Below are 21,105 nucleotides of genomic sequence, written 5' to 3' on the forward strand. Positions count from 1 at the left end.
CATTTCTGCTTGGGACTATGCACGTTTGGCACGTACAGTAGAGCGTCCTTCTCTAGAGCTGCGTTCAGTTAATTTGTACGTTCTGGAAAGTTTAATTGAATGGTATACTAAACGACCTGTTAATGGGTTGCGGATTGAAGAACGCTGTCAGGATAACTCTCCACGACCAATTGCTCAGTCATTGCTTTGAGACACACATCTTACACCCACCAAAATGAAGTACACATTCCTCACAGTCCGTTCAATAACATTTTATGGAAACAAGTTCAGTAGAAAATCAGAGGGTTTGCAAACGTTCTAGCAAACTGAACGCACCTCAAAGTCTTCTTCCGCAGAGGGGTGGAAGAGGGCACGTAAACAAACACGACGCCCCTCCCCAAGCTGCCCCAACTCTGTCTGAGTGGGTGAGATTTTTTGTCCATCATCCGACAGAACGCTCATTGGTTTAAATATTCACAATTGGGCGTAACTGTGTTTGTTGTTGTTTTTGGGGCCGAAGTTGCTTAACTAGCTATAGTCGACATTTTGAAACAGATTTAACTTTTTGTCGTGTTCTCTGTATGATAGCATTGTTTAAGTAAATAGTAGGTGGAAACATCGGTGTGGAATTTTCGCTTTAATTTGTTTATATTCCGGTTTTCCAAAGGTGAGTGTCTGGTTGTTGTCAACGGCTGTCTTCCACTCACTAACTGCTTATTCAAGCTCGCCCTACATGCCAACGTTATTTTGGTAGCTAACTATCTTATGAGTGGGAATTAGCTCATTAGCTTTTATTATCAGGGTTTGGCGCTCCACTGGAAGCAATGTCAATACTAGCGAACCCAGGAGGACTAGACATAACAATACAATCCACTTGAAAGAGTATCTTAGTTCGCTAGCTATTTCACGTTAGCATAATGTTACTCAGCTGACCAAGCGCAAACGGTAAATAAAAATGACGTGGCCACATTGGCAATTTTTAACCAAAAAACGTTGACTTATGAACAAGCTGTGTTCCTGAGTTGAATTTCATCCCAAAACAAATCCAGTAGAACAACATAGTTTGTCACAATGTAGCCTGTGCGTTTGTTCTAGGTGTAATTTTCATGTTTAATTTATGACAAACTATGTCGCAAGACATGATCGCCAAGACTAAAGATCTGACTGTTTGCTGTTGTTTATCGTCTAACCCCTATGCGGTGCACACATGCTGCTGCTGTTGTATCATCATGGTCCTTTGTACCTTGTAATCAGGATAGGGCAGTAGCAGCTCTGTGGCTACAGGCTTCACACACACAGTCAGACTTGCTTAGGCCGTATTATACTTTTACATTGGCTATGCTACATTAGATATGCACACTTGCACGTAACATCGATACTGCAATTACCTTACATTATAAATGATATATCATGTATTATTAACATCCTATGTAATAGTCAGACCTTGACCACTGTTGACCAATCATTTTGTGTCCCTAGATGGGCAGTCAGTATCAGCGCTCTGTACCACTGGAAGTGAGGAGGGCGGAGGGTGAGAGGGTGCGAGCCAAGCATCCCGACAAGATACCGGTCAGTATGATCTTAATAACAGAGCATAGTATTAGATTGTTCCCGGAATCATGAGAAGTATTTACCCTGATCTGAAAGGAAGTCACAGACTGGTGAAATACATCATGTTTTGAATGATATTTTAGTGCCAAAATAACACTTATAAACCCCTTTTATGAGCTTGTAAATGATCTCGAGTTAGGAAGAAAAACAGTGGCTAATAATGTGGTATTAAGGTCAGTTAGGGTTGAATGTATGGATGTTGACTTATCCTCGTATGCCAGGCTACTTGACTCTGGTTGAGTGGGGCATGTTGGTGCAGTCTTACTAAGTATTTTGCTGCTTCCTAAACTAGATCATCGTGGAGAGGGCTGCCAGGTCGAGAGCACCTGACCTAGACAAGAAGAAGTACTTAGTGCCTTCTGACCTCACAGGTAAAACTGACAAGATTTCTCTCTTTGATGTCTATTTTTCCAGTAATTCCCTCGCTCACAATTAATGATGTTTGTCACCCTCTCCTTTATCCGTTTTCACTATTCCTTCTGCTATTGAGATTCTCTCTTCCTCTCATATTACTTCAAAGTCCACAGGTCCGGTCTGACTCTCTTTGTTTTTCTGTGTCAGTGGGTCAGCTTTGTTTCCTGATCCGACAGCGTGTGTCTATGAGACCTGAAGAGGCACTCTTCTTTTTTGTCAATAACTCCCTCCCACCATCCAGTTCTCCTCTGTCTGCTGTCTATGAGGTAAAAACATGTAGACAGACGTAACCTTTAATCCTTCCCCTGTGACCCCGTAAATTACTTACTTAGGTTATTAACAAATACAGTGTGGTGCCCTGGTTTCAAGGTTGTAAACACATATCATTTCCCAATTCTTACAGTACATAGGTAGTTGATCTGGTTTCATGAGTTCTGCTTTTGCAATTGTAATCCTTATTTTTGTCCCCCGCCCTGTCTTTCCCGGTACCTCACAGGAACACCATGAAGAGGACCTTTTCCTGTACATGACCTACAGTAACGAGAGTGTTTACGGTGCCTGAGACAAGACAAAAAGGAGGACCGAAAGAAAGAGAGGATTGGAAAGAGCTCTGTCTATTGTTTCACCACTTATTCTATATGATTAGTATTGAGGACATGGTTGTTGGGAGAAAAGAGGGTTAAGGGGATATTGTTCTCTAAGAATTTTGGAGGCGATCGTATTTTTCTTCAGTTTACCGTCAACCATGAGGTATTGTAAGGCATTCTGAGTTTATAAAAGAAGCCTGACATTAGAAAGAGGTTGAAGATGTGAATGAAAATTGTTGAATAAAAAAGGGGAAATGCCTCTTGATTTTCATCTGTCAGACACCTGTATTTAATAGTAGGTTTTGTAAATATCATGGACATTTTGTGGAAAATAAAATTAAAAATGCATTGATTGCTGTTTCTGATGTTTATATTTCTAAAAGTGTTCTCTATATATGCAGGGCTGTGTGAGTGTTTGAGCATGTGTGTTTTGAACCTGCCCCAGCTTTTGTGATCTTTGCCAGTTGAGGTTGTGTGGCATATGACCACAAAAGTCAGAAGGACAGCACTGTAAACCCAATTACCCTAAAGGATATACAGCATATTTCACCATTTGCTTCTATTAAGAAAAGTATTTATAAAGAAATGTCTATTTTCAAGAATCCTTGTTTTATTTTTATATTTTCTGAATATCAATCACCTAAACGGATACTTATTTCTTGTTTCTATTTATTGTGTCAGAAATACTCTTTACTTGTTTTTGTTAATGTACAAATTAGGGATGACCCAATGAGAAAATTTGTGACCAATACAGAACTGCTATTCATACCCAGCATAACTCAAATATATTGCTTCTGAAGATGCTTGTAATTTTAACTTTAAATATTTTATCATACAGAAGATATATATATATACAGTGGGGAAAACAAGTATTTGATACACCCCACGAGGTGAGATCTTGCATGGAGCCCCAGACCGAGGGAGTTTAACTGTCATCTTGAACTTCTTCCATTTTCTAATAATTGCACCAACAGTTGTTGCTTTCTCACCAAGCTGCTTGCCTATTGTCCTGTAGCCCATCCCAGCCTTGTGCAGGTCTACAATTTTATCCCTGATGTCCTTACACAGCTCTCTGGTCTTGGCCATTGTGGAGAGGTTGGAGTCTGTTTGATTGAGTGTGTGGACAGCTGTCTTTTATACAGGCAACGAGTTCAAACAGGTGCAGTTAATACAGGTAATGAGTGGAGAACAGGAGGGCTTCTTAAAGAAAAATTAATATGTCTGTGTGAGCCAGAATTCTTACTGGTTTGTAGGTGATCAAATACTTGTCATGCAATAAAATGCAAATTAATTATAAAAAAATCAATGTGATTTTCTGGATTTTTGTTTTAAATTCCGCCCCTCACAGTTGAAGAGTACATATGATAAAAATTACAGACCTCAACATGCTTTGTAAGTAGGAAAACCAGCAAAATCAGCAGTTCTCCCCACTGTGTGTATATATATAAAAAAGGGGAAGATTTTTTTTTTTTAATGTATTAATTGTAAGATAAATACACATTTTCTTTCTTTGTCCATTATGAAATACCTGGATATGAATGTACATTCATTTAAGTGGCTCTAGCTACCGAGATTAAGGGAGATAACTTTAATTGATACTACTTGGTATTTTATGTGAGAGGCTTGCTACACTAACTTACAAGATGGATGGATGAAAGACAGAAGTGCCTCAGAGAACATTTATGTTGAAACATCTCCTGCCCAGCTTACTACCACAGACACTCCAGGTACAGGTGACTCCAGCACTCTTATTACATTAATGATTACATTTTCTTTAGTTTAAAAATCCTTTTTACATGAGAGGTTTTCACAAATGGCTTTTTAGATACCAATCCTGAACATTAAAGATTATAATTACTACCTATTATTAGACAACATATATATGAACAATTCCTGAATAAGTCTACATTTTATTTCAGATTATTTCAGATTTTTACTTTACAACTAGCATAAATACAAGCATACATGACCAGAAGACATCTTCAGTTAATGTTTCAAGTTAATGTAAAAAACTAAATGTCAGATTTTTGCCAGAAATCTTTCTCGCCATCCGTCTACCAGTATGCACTGACTTGTCTCCTCATACTCACTTCTGACACATGCAGTTCTATCCCCCATCCTAAACCCCCGAAATAACGAATACTGTTCCTGTCTTGTTCGGTAAGGGAAGGGGAGGAGAACACACGTGCAAGAGAGAAAGTGTCACGATAACCTTTGTTTGCTAAGTACATTGGGACATCCTCAGAATTTAACTTGGTGTAATGGTTCTGCTAGGAGAGAACAACATTCAGAGACAGGATAGACAAGGTTTACTTAAAGAGAGGAAGAATATACTAAAAAGAGGAATAGAGACAGTCAGAAAGATGTGCGTTAGAGAAATACAGTGGTCAGTGGTATAATAGTAGTACAGTTTCCACATTTCCTAATTTTAATGACAAACATTGCCTTGGGTTGGCTTTGAATGAATGTGTGTGGTGAGCAGTTTGCATCTGCATGTCTAGACTGTTGATTAGGTCATTGCCTGACAGATGTCTTAACCCATTAATAAGTTGCCTTCCTGCACATATATGGAACATATCATTAGTGAGACAACAAAACAAAATGTTTAATTGAAACATTAATACATATGGCAAAACTATGGAAGAATAATATCTGGTTTGTAACATGAAGAAGTACAGTTCGACAGTTAAATGACATGATGCATCATTTGATACAGTGATAAAGTGGCACTAGATACAGAGACTAAGGGAGATAATTTCAATGGATATTTGGTTTTGAGTGAGAGATTTGCTACATTAACTTTCTGGAGATTTCACTGAGAACATGCTCATAAGCTTTCCATGCAAATAGAAAATTAAAGACCTAGATTTGGAATGAAAGAGAAATCAATGGAGCTGACAGTGTGATAGAACTGGAAGACAATGTGAGAATCCTGGAAACTTTGGACATAAAAAGAGAACACCATTACCAAACCTGAGCTAATGTTGTCATGTTTGCTGAAATCATCATTGTAATTAAATGTTTATCTTAAAACAATTGTGGTGTTTTAGTGTATGTTCTTTTTATGTCCTTAAAACCTGCATGTCTGTCAGTGGAGGAAGCTGAATCAACAGTCTACTCTGAACAGACAAGTCCATAAGAAGATATTTACGCTGAAGCTTCTGCTGACTGGCCCTCTGATGCAGGTGCGACAATGCCACTGCTTTTGGGTGGACAATGTTCTGGCATAGGACACACAGTGTTTACATAAAGACAGGAAAGATGAATACAGAGAGACTGAAATAGTTTATATTTTTTAAAGAAAGAGAACATAAAGCACTAGAATAATCTCTTGTTAAAAAAAACAGGATTTGAATGGATTACTTCAAGGACTAGATAGCTCTGGGACATTTAGAACTCACACTCTCACACAAAATCTTGATCTCTCTATGATCCTTACAAACGCAAGTATACAAGCAGCTGAATGTACATTTTTCCAAGGACTAGATATCTGTCCAGACAGTTGGTAATACTCTCTCTCTCTCACACACACACACACACACACACACACACACACACACACACACGTTTGGTTACAGTGCTGTGAAAAAGTATTTGCCCCCTTCCTGATTTCCTCTATTATTGCATATTTCTATCACTGAATGGTTTCATATTTTATTCAAAAGGTAAAATAAGATTAATCAGACCAGAGTAAGCACAAAATGCAGTCTTTAAATGTACCATTACATTTCTTCAAGGAAAACTGTTATCCAACACCAATAATATTGTGTGAAAAAGTGATAAATATGCAATAATAGAGGAAATAAGGAATTGGGCAGATATGTTTCTCAGAATTCCACTGTAATATTGGCATAAATACAAGCATAAATGAACAGAAGACAGTTAAAGTTTGAAGCTAATGTTTTTAAAAAAAATTCTACAAAATTGTGTTGAGTGCCTGAGAGATTCCCCATTGAAATGTTCTTGCAGGTCCTCCTATCAGTATGTATTGACTTGTAGCCTCCTCATACTTGTTTTAGACAATCAATGTACTATCCCCACACCCTAAACCACCCTGGACTAGCTAATAATGTACGGGTCTTGTTCAGAAAGGGACGAATAGGAGACCTGTCATTATACTGTTTAAAATTGTCTTGTAAATGTTGGCGGCAGGATTCTACACAGTCTCCTTTAAGAGAGAATAGCTAGCTTCTAACATATCAAAATATAATCTGACTGGAAAATATCTAGGTCTGTCTCAAAATCGAGGATGAGAACAACTGGACTAGTCCAAGCAACAGCCCATAGCATTGTTTAAAGAACAAGTCATCTCAAGTTCATTTAGAACTCTCTATCACACACACATAAAATCTCTCTTTATCGCATGTGCATGCATGCACACACACACACACACACACACACACACACACACACACACACAGAGAGTGAGAGGCAGCTACAGGATTGTGGGACAGACTGAACATTGTATTTCCGGAATTAATTATGAATCTAAAAAGGACACGTTACTATGGAGACTCCAGAGGGAGGTCTCTTAAAGCAGCAATGTGTTTGCCTTCAGTCACAGTCTGCCTTCGATCTGGAACAACAACATGTATATCAAATTTTGTCGTAATGTAAGTGGAGGTCATGCCAAATTACCAGATGAGGCAAACACAAAGTTGTCGGTAGAATTGAAGAAACAGCATGAGCAAGGTAGGCTGGAATTCAACAGTTGGTTGCAGCAATTGCTTATAAAATGTCTGATGGCGTTGTTTACAGACTGCTCTAAGACTAGTGTTTCCCTGCGTAGATCTGAAGGTCCGGAGCAATCTTGGTGTGTACCGGGCCTTTTGCTTAGTGCTGTCTCTCATCTGTCTGGTTCTACTGATGGTCATCATCGCCCTCTGTATCAAATGTGAGTGTAATGGGGTTTACATTCTAGAATTGTTTTAGAAACAAACAACATTGGTATTACTTTGGTAGAATATCTGGTATGTCGGATTACATGGCCTCCTTTCAACTGTGTGATAAAACAAGAAATAATGCAAATTGTAACGTGAGACTATTTACTTAAACTCTTTCTTTCTTAATTTTGTAGTGCAATCCAAGCCCCCGGTCTGCCATGAGACTGAAAAATGGATTGAGGCCAAAGAGGAGGGGGGTAATGTGAATGGTGAAAGGAATGATGGGAAGGAGGAGTGGTCTCAGCCCTTTCAGGTGTGCAGCCTCCAGAAATGCCAAGCACATTACTCAGAACAATTCAGCCTTGGTGAGTTCAGAACTTCGTGGTGTTGGTCTAATGTAGCCTAAGGAATGGTATTATAAACCTGCCAAAGTTGGTTGTCAGTAGATGGATCTAGAGCGCAAGTTGTCTACAAAATTTCAACATAATTTCAGGCTTATGACTGAAATGTACCTGACTATAGCCTGAGGTGGGAACTGAACCATACATTATTGTTTAAAAGCACTTTTCTCTAATCCAGTTTCGGACTGCAACAAATGTGAAAAGGGCTGGCTGTACTTTGAAAGCACCTGCTACTTCCTCTCCAAGAACAGAATGACATGGAACGGGAGCAGGGATGAGTGTAAAAGGAGAGGGGGAGATCTGGCCGTCATAAGTAACCAAAGAGTCCAGGTTGGTACACCACAATTGTAACTCTGCACTACTTCTTTTTACCCAAATTCTATAAGAGCGACCAAGGATTTTAGTAAAAGTAACGTTTTGTGACCAACTGGTAACAACAAATGATTCTTCCAGACCTTCCTAACGCAGAACGGGAACCTGATGTACTGGATCGGCCTGAGACAGAGAACAGGGACCTGGGTCTGGGTGAACAACACTGCACTGGGGCACAGGTGAGGGACACAACTGTTGATGTTGATGATGCTGGAATTATCCTTCAAATATACCATATCATCCAGAATTGTTATGTGTTGGTATGGACAAAACTGAGCCATTGCCTCTCCTCCTCTCATTGATAGTTACTGGTCAGAGTCCAGTAGACAGTACGACTGTGGCATAATAAAGGGCAAGGATCCTCCAGAGAGAAGTTGGAACTCCTCACCTTGTCATGTCAACAGCTTCTACATCTGTCAAAAGGGCGCTAGAGGACAGGCTACTACATCACCAGGCTCTGGTCTTTGAGAGCTGTAGGATGCGTGTGCTTCTGTGCATGGTTACTGCCACAAACCAGCCAGGAGCAGACCAAGCTCCCTTCTGAAACAGCATCTTGACTCTGCATCTCTATTAAAAGCCTTGATCAAACTCTATCATTCATAATATTCAACCCTGTTTCCAAAAAGGTTGGGACGCTGTGTAACATGTTAAGAAAAACAATGATGCAATGATGTGCAAATCATTTAAACCCTATATTCAATAGAAAACATTTGAAAACTGAGAAACTGAGAAATTGTATTGTTTCTTGAAAAAATATATGCCCACTTGGAATTTGATGCTAGCAACACGTTTCAAAAAAATTGGGGACACTGGCAACAAAAGACTGGAAAGGTTGTGTAATACAAAAAAAACATGGTGGAACATCTCACAACTAATTAGGTACATTGGCAACAGGTCAGTAACATGATTGGGTATAAAAAGGGCATTCCAGAGAGAATGAGTCATTCAGAACTAAAGATCAGGAGGGGTTCACTCTGTGAAAGACTATTAAGGCAAATAGTGCAACAATTTAAGAATAATGTTTCTCAACATAAAATTGGAAAAAGTTTGGGGATCTTATCAACTACGGTACATAAGAGTCCAAGAATCCGGAGAAATCTCTGTACTCCCTTAGGCAGCACTGCACTAAAAGCAGGCCCAATTCTGTAGTGGACATCACTGCATAGGCTCAGGAACACTTCCGAAAACCTCTGTGAACACAGTACATCACTGCATCCATAAAATTAAAACTCTACTATGCAAAGAAACTCTGGGACCTTTAGAGGATTGTGATTGTTTAATATTGGGTGTGAGTGCACAGGGAATAGTATCACTACACTATATACTAAATACTTAGTATAATTTGCTGTCCAATGATTTTTATAATAATTTATGACATTTCTCTACCATGGTAGGAGACTCTGATGTAGCCAAAATTTTTTAGGCATGGGAGTCATTGTATATCTTATTTGGTTAGCGTCACTGGTGATCGGACTTAATTGTGTTGATCTGTAATCAAGTGTGTGTGCGGGGTTTTGGACGGCGGAGCGACACGGCTTTCTTACCGTAGTTGCATGAGTTATATGTAGGAAGTACTTTGTCCAAGATTTCTTTAATGTACTGTGATAACTGTAAAGCAAACGGCTCCATAACGCTTACAGAGTAGGCTATTGTAATTCTGTTTTTATTTGCATTTTACGCAGCGTCCCAACTTCTTTGGAAATTAGGTTGTAATATCAGGAATGTGATGGTAAATATTATGAGATCAAAGTGAGTTTTGAAATTCAGCAGCTTACATACTCATGTGCATTCGTTTTATTAATTACTTTAAATGTAATAATGATCTACATCCTGATGTGCATTAACCAATCATTAGGTTTGGCATTGTGATTTAAAACCATTTAAAAGACATATATATTTTGTCAAGGTTATAAAATGTCAATTTGTTCTACTTACCAATAATAAAGTTATATACGAAAAGAAAAATATCTAGAGCACTTCTTCAACCAAACAGTGAAGTCTAGGCTATATATTTGCAGTACTGTGTTCTTTCTCCAGCTATCAAATTAACTTACAGAACGGTCACTGTATGAAACCCCACAACTAGTACCAGAGTGACGGCTAGTTTTGACACACAAACAATAAAACACAAAAGTAGCCCACTACACAGCACGTAGCCTACAGTGTAACAATAAGCTTGAGCCTAGAGCGATGTGGCCAATCATCTACTTGCAGCTGACGTTAGCATAATGTTACTCAGCTGATCAAGTAACATTTGTATCAACTACAAAACGTCCACTTTATGTGGCTTTAATAAAAAAACAGGTCAAGTAACTAGCATAATGATATAGTTAAAGCGACCGTGTTGCTGTTGATGCTGTAGGAGGATTTAAAAAATCCTAGTGTTGCCAACTTAGCGACTTTTCAGGCCCCCTTAGCGTCTTTTTTTTTTTTTCAAAAAAGCAACTAGCGACAAATCTAGCGACTTTTTGTGGTGTTATTGGAGACTTACTCTTCTCAACAAGCAGCGGGTGCCGCCGTGGGCCCCTCTCCCATGTGAAAGCACTCACAGGTGGCCCAGTCCTCGCACAGCAGTTTCTCCGAGCTGCAGTCAGAGCAGGAGATGTTAACTCCTCCGCGTCCAGACTGAAAATGAATCGCGCATGCGCTCCACCAGGGGGTCTCTTTTGGGTAACTTTTGCCGGTCCCAAGCCGGATAAAGGAGGAGGGTTGGTTTAAACAAATAAATAAATGAATCGACAGAAGAAATGTAATTTGTAGTTCTGAACATATTTAGGGTGTTTTTACTCACTTTTAACGCGGTGGAGGGGTTTGAGTACCCGAGTGACCCTAGGGGCTATGTTGTCTGGGGCTATATGCCCCTGGTAGGGTCTCCCAAGGCAAACAGGTCCTAGGCAACGGGTCAGACTAAGAGCGGTTCAAAACGCTTTAATGATGAATTACATTTCGAGCACCATGACGTCGCCCGGTATGGTGCAGCCGGGGCCCCACCCTTTCCCCATGGGGCCCGGCTGGGCTCAGCCCGAAGGAGCGACGTGGGGCCGCCTTCCCGTGGGCTCACCACCCACAGGAGGGACCATAAGGGGTCGGTGCGGAGAGGATCGGGCAGCAGTCGAAGGCGGGGGCCTCAACAACCCGATCCCTGGACACGGAAACTAGCTCTAGGGACGTGGAAACGTCACCTCGCTGGCGGGGAAGGAGCCTGAGATCGTGCGTGAGGTTGAGAGGTTTCGACTAGAGATAGTCGGGATCACCTCTACGCACGGCTTGGGCTCTGGAACCACACTCCTTGAGAGAGGATGGACTCTTCACCACTCTGGAGTTGCCCATGGTGAGAGGCGACGGGCTGGTGTGGGTTTGCTTATAGCTCCCCAGCTCTGCCGCCATGTGTTGGAGTTTACCCTGGTGAACGAGAGGGTCGTTTCCCTGCGCCTACGGGTCGGGGATAGGTCTCTCACTGTTGTTTGTGCCTACGGGCCGAACGGCAGTGCAGAGTACCCGACCTTCTTGGAGTCTCTGGGAGGGGTGCTGGAAAGTGCTCCGACTGGGGACTCCATCGTTCTACTGGGGGACTTCAACGCCCACGTGGGCAACCTGGAGGGGCGTGATTGGGAGGAACGGCCCCCCTGATCTTAACCAGAGTGGTGTTCAGTTATTGGACTTCTATGCTAGTCACAGTTTGTCCATAACGAACACCATGTTCAAGCATAAGGGTGTCCATCAGTGCACGTGGCACCAGGACACCCTAGGCCGTAGGTTGATGATCAACTTTGTTGTCGTTTCATCTGACCTGCGGCCGTATGTCTTGGACACTCGGGTGAAGAAAGGGCGGAGCTGTCAACTGATCACCCCCTGGTGGACACCGGAAGTAAGGGATGCCGTCAAGCTGAAGAAGAAGTCCTATCAGGCCTGGTTGGCTTGTGGGACTCCTGAGGCAGCTGACGGGTACCGGCAGGCCAAGCGGACTGCAGCCCGGGTGGTTGTGGAGGCAAAAACTTGGGCCTGGGAGGAGTTCAGTGAGGCCAATGGAGAAAGGACTATCGGCTGGCTCGAAGAGATTCTGGCAAACCGTCTGGCGCCTCAGGAGAGGGAAACAGTGCCCTACCAACGCTGTTTACAGTAGAGGTGGGCAGCTGTTGACCTCAACTGGGGATGTCGTTGGGCGGTGGAAGGAGTACTTCGAGGATCTCCTCAATCCCTCTGTCACATCTTCCATTGAGGAAGCAGAGGATGAGGGCTCAGAGGTGTACTCGTCCATCACCCGGGTTGAAGTCACAGAGGTAGTAAAGAAACTCCTTGGTGGCAAGGCACCGGGGGTGGATGAGATCTGCCCTGAGTACCTCAAGTCTCTGGATGTTGTGGGGCTGTCTTGGTTGACACGCCCAACCAGTCCACATGTGTTTTGTGGATTTGGAGAAGGCATTCGACTGTGTCCCTCACGGCATCCTGTGGAGGGTGCTTCGGGAATATGGGGTCCTGGGTCCTTTGCTAAGGGCTGTCAGGTCCCTGTACGACCGAAGCAGGAGCTTGGTCCGCATTGCTGGCAGTAAGTCAGATTTGTTCCCAGTGCATGTTGGACTCCGGCAGGGCTGCCCTTTGTCGCCGGTTCTGTTCGTAATTTTTATGGACAGAATTTCTAGGCGGGTGGGGCATGTCCCACTCATGTATAATGAAACCTACGCCCCTGGATCTGACATTACAATTACTGCAGCATCGCTGTTAATGGCAAAAGAGAATTAGTTATGATCCAGTTCTAAAAGCAGGTATCAGCAAAGCTTTGTAACTGAAGGTACATATTGTTGCAGCCTAATAACAAGCTTCTGTTCATCATGGTACGTGAAACGTACATACATTTTTGGGAGAATAGCATTAAATATTTATATTTTTTGCCTACCCTTTAGTACGGAAATCAGGTAGCAAGACTTTTGCAATCGGGTGTGGTGGTAGGGGGGGCCTCCGCGGCTAAGGTTCGACCCATGGGAGAGAAAGCTATGCTCCGCCTCTGAGTAGATGGGCTGTCATAGAGCCCCTATAAATCAGAATGGAGCAATTTGACAGCCGTCTTACCTAGGACCTATTCTAAAAAGTCTACATTACAAACACATGGTAGAAGCGGTATTTCAGTTCTTATAACAACTACATTTCCTTAATAATATATGCAATTACTGTACTTTTCAGAATATTAATAAAGAAATCCATTTGAAATAGTTTTCAATAATATATTAATTTAAGAGTACAAAATGGCTATGGGCTAATGAAGATACAGGATATTACTTTAAATACAGTGCAAATGTGTATTTCTTTATTTCCAAAGATAACACTTAACTGTGGTTTTACACTATAATACCTGTATGTATTGTATATACATATAAATATTATAATTTTAATTTCACTGTAGAAATCACTTTTTGTAACAGTACACTTAACAGAGCAAGCTAGCTCACTGAATTTGGTATGCTAACAGTAGCATTGTAATCGGAGGACGGAAATAGGAGTAACAATGCTACTTTTTGTGGACAAAGACTACCCAACCATCACCATCTGCTGATTATATACAGTAATTAAAATGTTTGACTAAAATGCATTATTTCACATAATGTGCAACATGCTGTAGCAAGCTAACTTAGCTGTAGCAAGTTCTGTAGCAAGCTCTTGATTCTGGTTGAATGGGACATGTTGGTGCAGTCTTAAGTATTTTGCTGCTTCCTTAACTAGATCATCGTGGAGAGGGCTGCCAGGTCGAGAGCACCTGACCTAGACAAGAAGAAGTACTTAGTGCCTTCTGACCTCACAGGTAAAACTGACAAGATTTCTCTCTTTGAAGTCTATTTTTCCAGTAATTCCCTCGCTCACAATTATGATGTGTTTGTCACTCTATCCTTTATCTCTTTTCTCTGTTCTGCTATTGCCACTTCCTCTTCCTCTCCATCAGTTTCGTTTTTTGATGTTGTGTCTGACTATCTCTGTTTGTTTTTCTGTGTCAGTGGGTCAGCTTTGTTTCCTGATCCGACAGCGTGTGTCTATGAGACCTGAAGAGGCACTCTTCTTTTTTGTCAATAACTCCCTCCCACCATCCAGTTCTCCTCTGTCTGCTGTCTATGAGGTAAAAACATGTAGACAGACGTAACCTTTAATCCTTCCCCTGTGACCCCGTAAATTACTTACTTAGGTTATTAACAAATACAGTGTGGTGCCCTGGTTTCAAGGTTGTAAACAAATTTAATTTCCCAATTCATACAGTACATAGGTAGTTGATCTGGTTTTATGAGTTCCGCTTTTGCAATTGTAATCCTTATTTTTGTCCCCCGCCCTGTCTTTCCCGGTACCTCACAGGAACACCATGAAGAGGACCTGAAAGAGCTCTGTCTATCACCACTTATTCTATATGATTAGTATTGAGGACATGGTTGTTGGGAGAAAAGAGGGTTAAGGGGATATTGTTCTCTAAGAATATTGGAGGCGATTGTATTTTTCTTCAGTTTACCTTCAACCATGAGAGGTATTGTAAGGCATTCTGAGTTTATAAAAGAAGCCTGACATTAGAAAAAGGTTGAATAAAAAAAGCGTTTTGAGTTTAGATGTAAATGAAAATTGTTGAATTAAGAAAGGGAAAGCCCTCTTGATTTTCATCTTTCTTAGTCAGTCATCTGCAATTAATGCAAATAGTAGGTTTTGTAAATATCATGAATATTTTGTGAAAAATAAAATAAAAAATGCATGGATTGCTGTTTTTGATGTTTGTATTTAAAAGTGTTATCTATTTAGGCAGGGCTTTGTGAGTGTTTGAGCATGTGTGTGTGTGTGTGTGTGTGTTTTTTATTTATTTCCCTTTGCTATTTATTGTGTTAGAAATACTCTTTATTGTTTTTGTTGATGTACAAATAAGGGATGCCCCAATAAGAAAATGATTGACCAATCCAGGTAGCTGATTTTCATACCCAGCTTAAATAAAATAAAATATGCAAATTCAATCATATCTTTCTATAAATGTATGTATGTATATAGAAATAAAAAGAATAAAGTCTGATAATGAATGGAAAATGTATGAATTATATGGAAAGAAATACATATTTTCTTTCTTTTTACATTATGAAATACATGTATATGAATTTTGTAAATTAGGTATTGGACTTAATCAACAAAACCAGTAAACAATAGGGCAAATGACTTGAGCAAAAGAAACGAAGACAAATTATTATAAAATGGCATGTATTGGACATCCTATACAGATGAAGCCACAATTGGTCTGAACTTATTGGCCAAATTCATAGCAATCAGCCAATACTGATGTTAACATTTTGCCTGTATTCACTCAATAACAGTTTCTGGGCAATATATCGGTGCAACCCTAGTACAAATTACATATAATCTGATTGAGTGGGAGATTAATCAAACAGAATATAGTCATATTTTCCAATAACCTCCCCATCGCGTGCTTTATTCATTCAGTTTTCATTTCCTTTAAATGTCCTACTGACACGAACTTGAATTTTTAACAGTAAGAGTGGTTAGAGGGAAAAGTTTTATGAGTATGCAAGACCTAAATAAATCAAAGAGGAAGTATGATTGGTTAATGACAAGACAGATCACTTGATCCAGTGTTGAAATGCATTACTTTCATTTAAGGGGCTCTAGCTACAGAGACTAAGGGAGATCATTTCAATCAATACTTGGTTTTGTATGTGACTTGCTGCACTAGCTTAGAAGACCATTCATTTTGTCTGTCCTTGGGCTCATAGGCTTCTCAGGCATCTAGAAAATTTGAGAGGTAGACAGCAAAAGAAAGACAATCATGGAGATGCAAGAAATCCCTGGAAAGGAAGACAGAATTGTTGAACAGGAAGAAAGTAAGAGAGTACTGGAGACCTCAGGTACCGAAAGAGAAATTATTTTAATTTCCACCATATAATATTTGTTTTTCAGCCCGCATGCTCTTTGTTCTGTCCTGAGAACCTTCCAAATAACTTGTCTGTCTGCATATCTGTCAGTGGAAAAGGATGGATCAACAGTCTCCTGCAAACAGAAAAGTGCCTCAGAGAACATTTATGTTGAAACATCTCCTGCCCAGCTTACTACCACAGACACTCCAGGTACAGGTGTCTCCAGCACTCTTATTACATTACTTTAGGTTATTAATCCCTTTTACATGAGAAGTTACAAATGGCTTTTTAGATACCAATCCTGAACATTAAAGATTACAATAACTACCTTATTATTAGACAACATATACATGAGCAATTCCTAAATAAGTTGATGTTTGAAAATCTAAGTGCTACATTTTATTTCATAATGGCAGAGTTTTACCGTACTACTAGCATATATACAAGCATAAATGACCAGAAGACATCTTCAGTTATTAATGTAAAAAACTAAATGTCAGATTTGTCAAATGTTCCCTTCTCAATCTTTCTCGCCATCCGTCTATCAGTATGAGAACACACGTTTAAAATTCATTCTTGTAAATATCAGAGGCAGGATTTTACACAGTGTGCCTTCAAAGTGCAAGAGAGAAAGTGTCACGATAACCTTTGTTTGCTAAGTACATTGGGACATCCTCAGAATTTAACTTGGTGTAATGGTTCTGCTAGGAGATAACAACATCCAGAGACAGGATAAACAATGTTTACTTAAAGAGAGGAAGAATATAAAAAAAAAAAGAGGAATAGAGAGAGTCTGAAATATTTTGTGTGTCAGAGAGACAGACAGTGTTTTCGCTGAGAACATGCTCATGAGCTTTCCAGGCAGGCCCGGTGCTTGAATAAACATGAGACATGGCATTTGATTTCAGTGGGCGGGCACGTTTATCCTACATACCAATGTACAATAGCAACTTCAGTATGAGGGATGGAAAGCAACATGAATATTTTTATCATGCATGCCTTACTGAGACTAGGCCTATATATTAGCAAAAACACAGCTGTCAATCAAATTAGAACGTTTTTAGTAACTGCTGTAGTTACACATTCTTTGTAGCGATAACATCACTTAATAAAGCACATCTTCGATAGCATTTGCAGTTGAAGGTAAGACAGCTACATTTCCAACAGTAATTAGTTAATTTCAGTATTGGGTTTATTTTTTTTGGGGGGGGGCAAAGCATTCTTGCTTCAGGGGCATTGTCCTCCAATGCCCCCCTATGCCGCCAGGTCTGTTTCCACGCAAATAGAAAATAAAAGACCTAGGTGTGGAATGAAAGAGAAATCACTGGAGTTGACAGAGTGGTAGAACTGGAATAGAGTAAGAGAATCCTGGAGACTATGGGCTTAAAAAGAGAACACCATTACCAAACTGGAGCTAATGTTGTAATGTTTGCTGAAAATCAGTGTAATTCAATTTTTATCTTAAAATATTTGTGGTGTTTTAGTGTATGTTCTTTTTCTGTCCTTAAAACCTATCTGTGTCTGCATGTCTGTCAGTGGAAGAAGCTGAATTGACAGTCTACTCTAAACTGACTGATCCACCAGAAGATATTTATGCTGAAGCAGACAGACCAGGTAATGGTGGCACTCCTATTACATTATAAATCACCTCTATTTTATAAAGCCCTTCTTCCACATGAACCTAAATCCCAACGATCAATACAATATTACTCTTTAGCCTATATATGGCTGAATTAATCCTAAATAAGGTCTTAAAGCACCAGAATTCATTAATGCTCTGCAGAACAGGAATGAGAATCAACTCTATTAGCAAAAGTTAATTTAAACATCCTCAGAATGGGACTTGGTGTGACAGTGCTTTTGGGTAGACCATATTCTGACACAGGACACACAGGGTTTACATAAAGACAGAAGAGGAGTAGAGAGAGCCTGAAAGAGTTTGTATGTGTTAAAGAAAGATAACTTAAAGCACTACAATAACATCTTGTAAATAAAACAGGAGTTGAATGGATTACTTCAAGGACTAGATAGCCCTCTGGGACATTTAAAACTCTCTCATACGCATGAATTCACACGTACATATGCACACACGCATGCACACACACACACACACAATCTTGAACCCTCCATCTCTATCACTCACAAAAATGCAAGCAGCTGAATGTACATTTCTCCAAGGACAAGATATCTCTACAAACAATTTGGAATTCTCTCTCTCTCTCACACACACACACACACGTTTGGTTACAGTGCCATGAAAAAGTATTTGCTCCCTTCCTGATTTCCTCTATTATTGCATATTTGGATCACTGAATGGTTTCAGATTTTCATTCAAAATTTAATATAAGACAAAGCAGACCCAAATAAACACAAAATTCAGTGTGTACATTTCCATTTTATTTGTTCAAGGAACATTTGTATCCAAAACCAACAATGGTGTGTGAAAAAATAGATAAATATGCAATAATAGAGGAAATCGAAAGTGGATAAATATGTATGTCAGATAGCATAAATACAAGCATACATGACCAGAAGACATTTGCAATTGATGTTTGAAACTAATGTTTCAAATATTCAGTCTTATAAATGTTGGAGGCAGGATTCCACACAGTCTCCTTTAAGGGAGAATATACAGTGGGGAGAACAAGTATTTGATACACTTGCAATAAAATGCAATTTAATTACTTTAAAATCACACAATGTGATTTTCTGGATTTTTGTTTGTTCTCCCCACTGTATAAATTCTAACATATCAAAATAAAATCTGACTGGAAAATATCTATGTCTGTTGCATAATCGAGGCTGAAAACAATTGGAGAAGACCAAGCAACAGTCCAGTTTAAAGTTCCAGGCCATTTAGAACTCTCTATCACCCACACATAAAATCTCTCTTTGTCGCATGTGCACACACACACACACACACACACACACAAACACATAGAGAGAGAGACAGAGACAGCTACAGGATTGTGGGACAGACTGAACATTGTATTTCCGGAATTAATAATGAATCTCAGAAGGGCACGTTGCTATGGAGACTGCAGAGAGGGAGGTCTCTTAAAGCAGCAGTGTGTTTGGCCCTCAGTCACAGTCTGCCTTCGGTCTGGAACAACAACATGTATATCAAATTTTGTCGTAATGTAAGTGGAGGTCATGCCAAATTACCAGAGGAGGCAAAAAAGTTAACGGTAGAATTGAAGAAACAGCTTGAGCAAGGTAGGCTGGAATTCAACAGATGCTTGCAGCAATTGCTTATAAAATGTCTGATATCTGATGGCGCTGTTTACAGACTGCTCTAAGACTAGTGTTTCCCTGCGTAGATCTGAAGGTCCGGAGCAATCTTGGTGTGTACCGGGCCTTTTGCTTAGTGCTGTCTCTCATCTGTCTGGTTCTACTGATGGTCATCATCGCCCTCTGTATCAAATGTGAGTATAATGGGGTTTACATTCTAGAATTGTTTTAGAAACAAACAGCATTGGTATTACTTTGGTAGAATATCTGGTATGTCAGATTACATGGCCTCCTTTCAACTGTGTGATAAAATAAATAAGAAATTATACAGATTGTAACGTGAGACTATTTACTTTCTTTCTTCCTTTTGTAGTGCAATCCCAGCCCCCGGTCTGCCATGAGACTGAAAAATGGATTGAGGCCAAAGAGGAGGGGGGTAATGTGAATGGTGAAAGGAATGATGGGAAGGAGGAGGGGTCTCAGATCTTTCAGATATGCAGCCTCCAGAAATGCCAAGCACATTACTCAGAACAATTCAGCCTTGGTGAGTACTACTTTGTGGTGTTGGTCTAATGTAGCCCAATGAATGGTATTATAAAGCTGTCAGTGGATGGGTCTAAAGCTCTATAAGTCTATGAATCTTCAACATAATTCTGGGCTCACGACTGAAATGTACTTCACTGTAGCGTGAGGTGTAAACTGAACCGTACATTATTGTTTAAAAGCACTTTCTCTCCTTTTATCCTGTTTCAGACTGCAACAAATGTGAAAAGGGCTGGCAGTACTTTGAAAGCACCTGCTACTTCCTCTCCCAGAACAGAATGACATGGAACGGGAGCAGGGATGAGTGTAAAAGGAGAGGGGGAGATCTGGCCGTCATAAGTAACCAAAGAGTCCAGGTTGGTACACCACAATTGTAACTCTGCACTACTCTGCATTTCCCAAATTCTATAAGAGCGACCAAGGATTTTAGTAAAAGTAACGTTTTGTGACCAACTGGTAACAACAAATGATTCTTCCAGACCTTCCTAACGAAGAATGGGAACCTGATGTACTGGATCGGCCTGAGACAGAGAACAGGGACCTGGGTCTGGGTGAACAACACTGCACTGGGGCACAGGTGAGGGACACAACTGTTGATGTTGAGGATGCTGGAATTATCCTTCAAATATACCATATCATCCAGAATTGTTATGTGTTGGTATGGACAAAACTGAGCCATTGCCTCTCCTCCTCTCATTGATAGTTACTGGTCAGAGTCCAGTAGACAGTACGACTGTGGCATAATAAAGGGCAAGGATCCTCCAGAGAGAAGTTGGAACTCCTCACCTTGTCATGTCAACAGCTTCTACATCTGTCAAAAGGGCGCTAGAGGACAGGTTACTACATCACCAGGCTCTGGTCTTTGAGAGCTGCAGGATGCGTGTGCTTCTGTTACAACCCAGCAATAACACACATGATTCTGGTAGTCTGTTGATCATCATGATTAGCAGGCTCAACATGTAGTCAACAGGGTGCATGGTTACTGCCACCAACCAGCCAGGAGCAGACCAAGCTACCTTCTGAAACAGTATCTATGTCATATATAATTCATTCTAAATCAATACAATTTTCTCCATCAATAGCCTTGATCCAACTGTATTACATGAATCTATAATTCATCATATAATATCAGGAATGTTATACATAATTATATTAAACTTATGAAATCAAGTATCCTACATACTCTTTTGCTTTCGAATTTTGG

General features: G+C 40.2%; 4 protein-coding genes across 4 annotated transcripts; all 4 read left to right on the top strand.

The window, feature by feature from the left end:
- Positions 1 to 442: 442 nt before the first annotated feature.
- Positions 443 to 2,942, top strand: LOC105019048 (gamma-aminobutyric acid receptor-associated protein-like 1). The gene is given in 5 exon segments (NM_001304045.1): positions 443 to 646; positions 1,459 to 1,548; positions 1,883 to 1,961; positions 2,152 to 2,270; positions 2,501 to 2,942. Coding segments are annotated over 4 exon segments (354 nt in total). The 5' UTR covers positions 443 to 646; the 3' UTR covers positions 2,567 to 2,942.
- A 4,196-nt stretch (positions 2,943 to 7,138) lies between these two features.
- LOC117592740 (CD209 antigen-like protein E) lies at positions 7,139 to 21,076 on the top strand. Its single transcript, XM_034288650.1, has 7 exons — positions 7,139 to 7,283; positions 7,381 to 7,485; positions 7,669 to 7,839; positions 8,054 to 8,205; positions 8,329 to 8,426; positions 8,553 to 8,724; positions 20,777 to 21,076. The coding sequence occupies exons 1-6, from the start codon at positions 7,181 to 7,183 to the stop codon at positions 8,713 to 8,715; spliced, it is 792 nt and encodes a 263-aa protein (XP_034144541.1). The 5' UTR covers positions 7,139 to 7,180; the 3' UTR covers positions 8,716 to 8,724; positions 20,777 to 21,076.
- Positions 11,203 to 14,863, top strand: LOC105019088 (gamma-aminobutyric acid receptor-associated protein-like 1). Its single transcript, XM_029115471.2, has 4 exons — positions 11,203 to 11,220; positions 13,963 to 14,041; positions 14,232 to 14,350; positions 14,581 to 14,863. The coding sequence occupies exons 1-4, from the start codon at positions 11,203 to 11,205 to the stop codon at positions 14,638 to 14,640; spliced, it is 276 nt and encodes a 91-aa protein (XP_028971304.1). The 3' UTR covers positions 14,641 to 14,863.
- Positions 19,191 to 21,076, top strand: si:dkey-26c10.5 (C-type lectin domain family 4 member E). Its single transcript, XM_020040976.3, has 6 exons — positions 19,191 to 19,343; positions 19,448 to 19,552; positions 19,732 to 19,902; positions 20,112 to 20,257; positions 20,381 to 20,478; positions 20,605 to 21,076. The coding sequence occupies exons 1-6, from the start codon at positions 19,244 to 19,246 to the stop codon at positions 20,765 to 20,767; spliced, it is 783 nt and encodes a 260-aa protein (XP_019896535.3). The 5' UTR covers positions 19,191 to 19,243; the 3' UTR covers positions 20,768 to 21,076.
- Positions 21,077 to 21,105: the final 29 nt, after the last annotated feature.

This window comes from Esox lucius, chromosome 20 (assembly GCF_011004845.1).
Source record: "Esox lucius isolate fEsoLuc1 chromosome 20, fEsoLuc1.pri, whole genome shotgun sequence".
Lineage (NCBI taxonomy): Eukaryota > Metazoa > Chordata > Actinopteri > Esociformes > Esocidae > Esox > Esox lucius.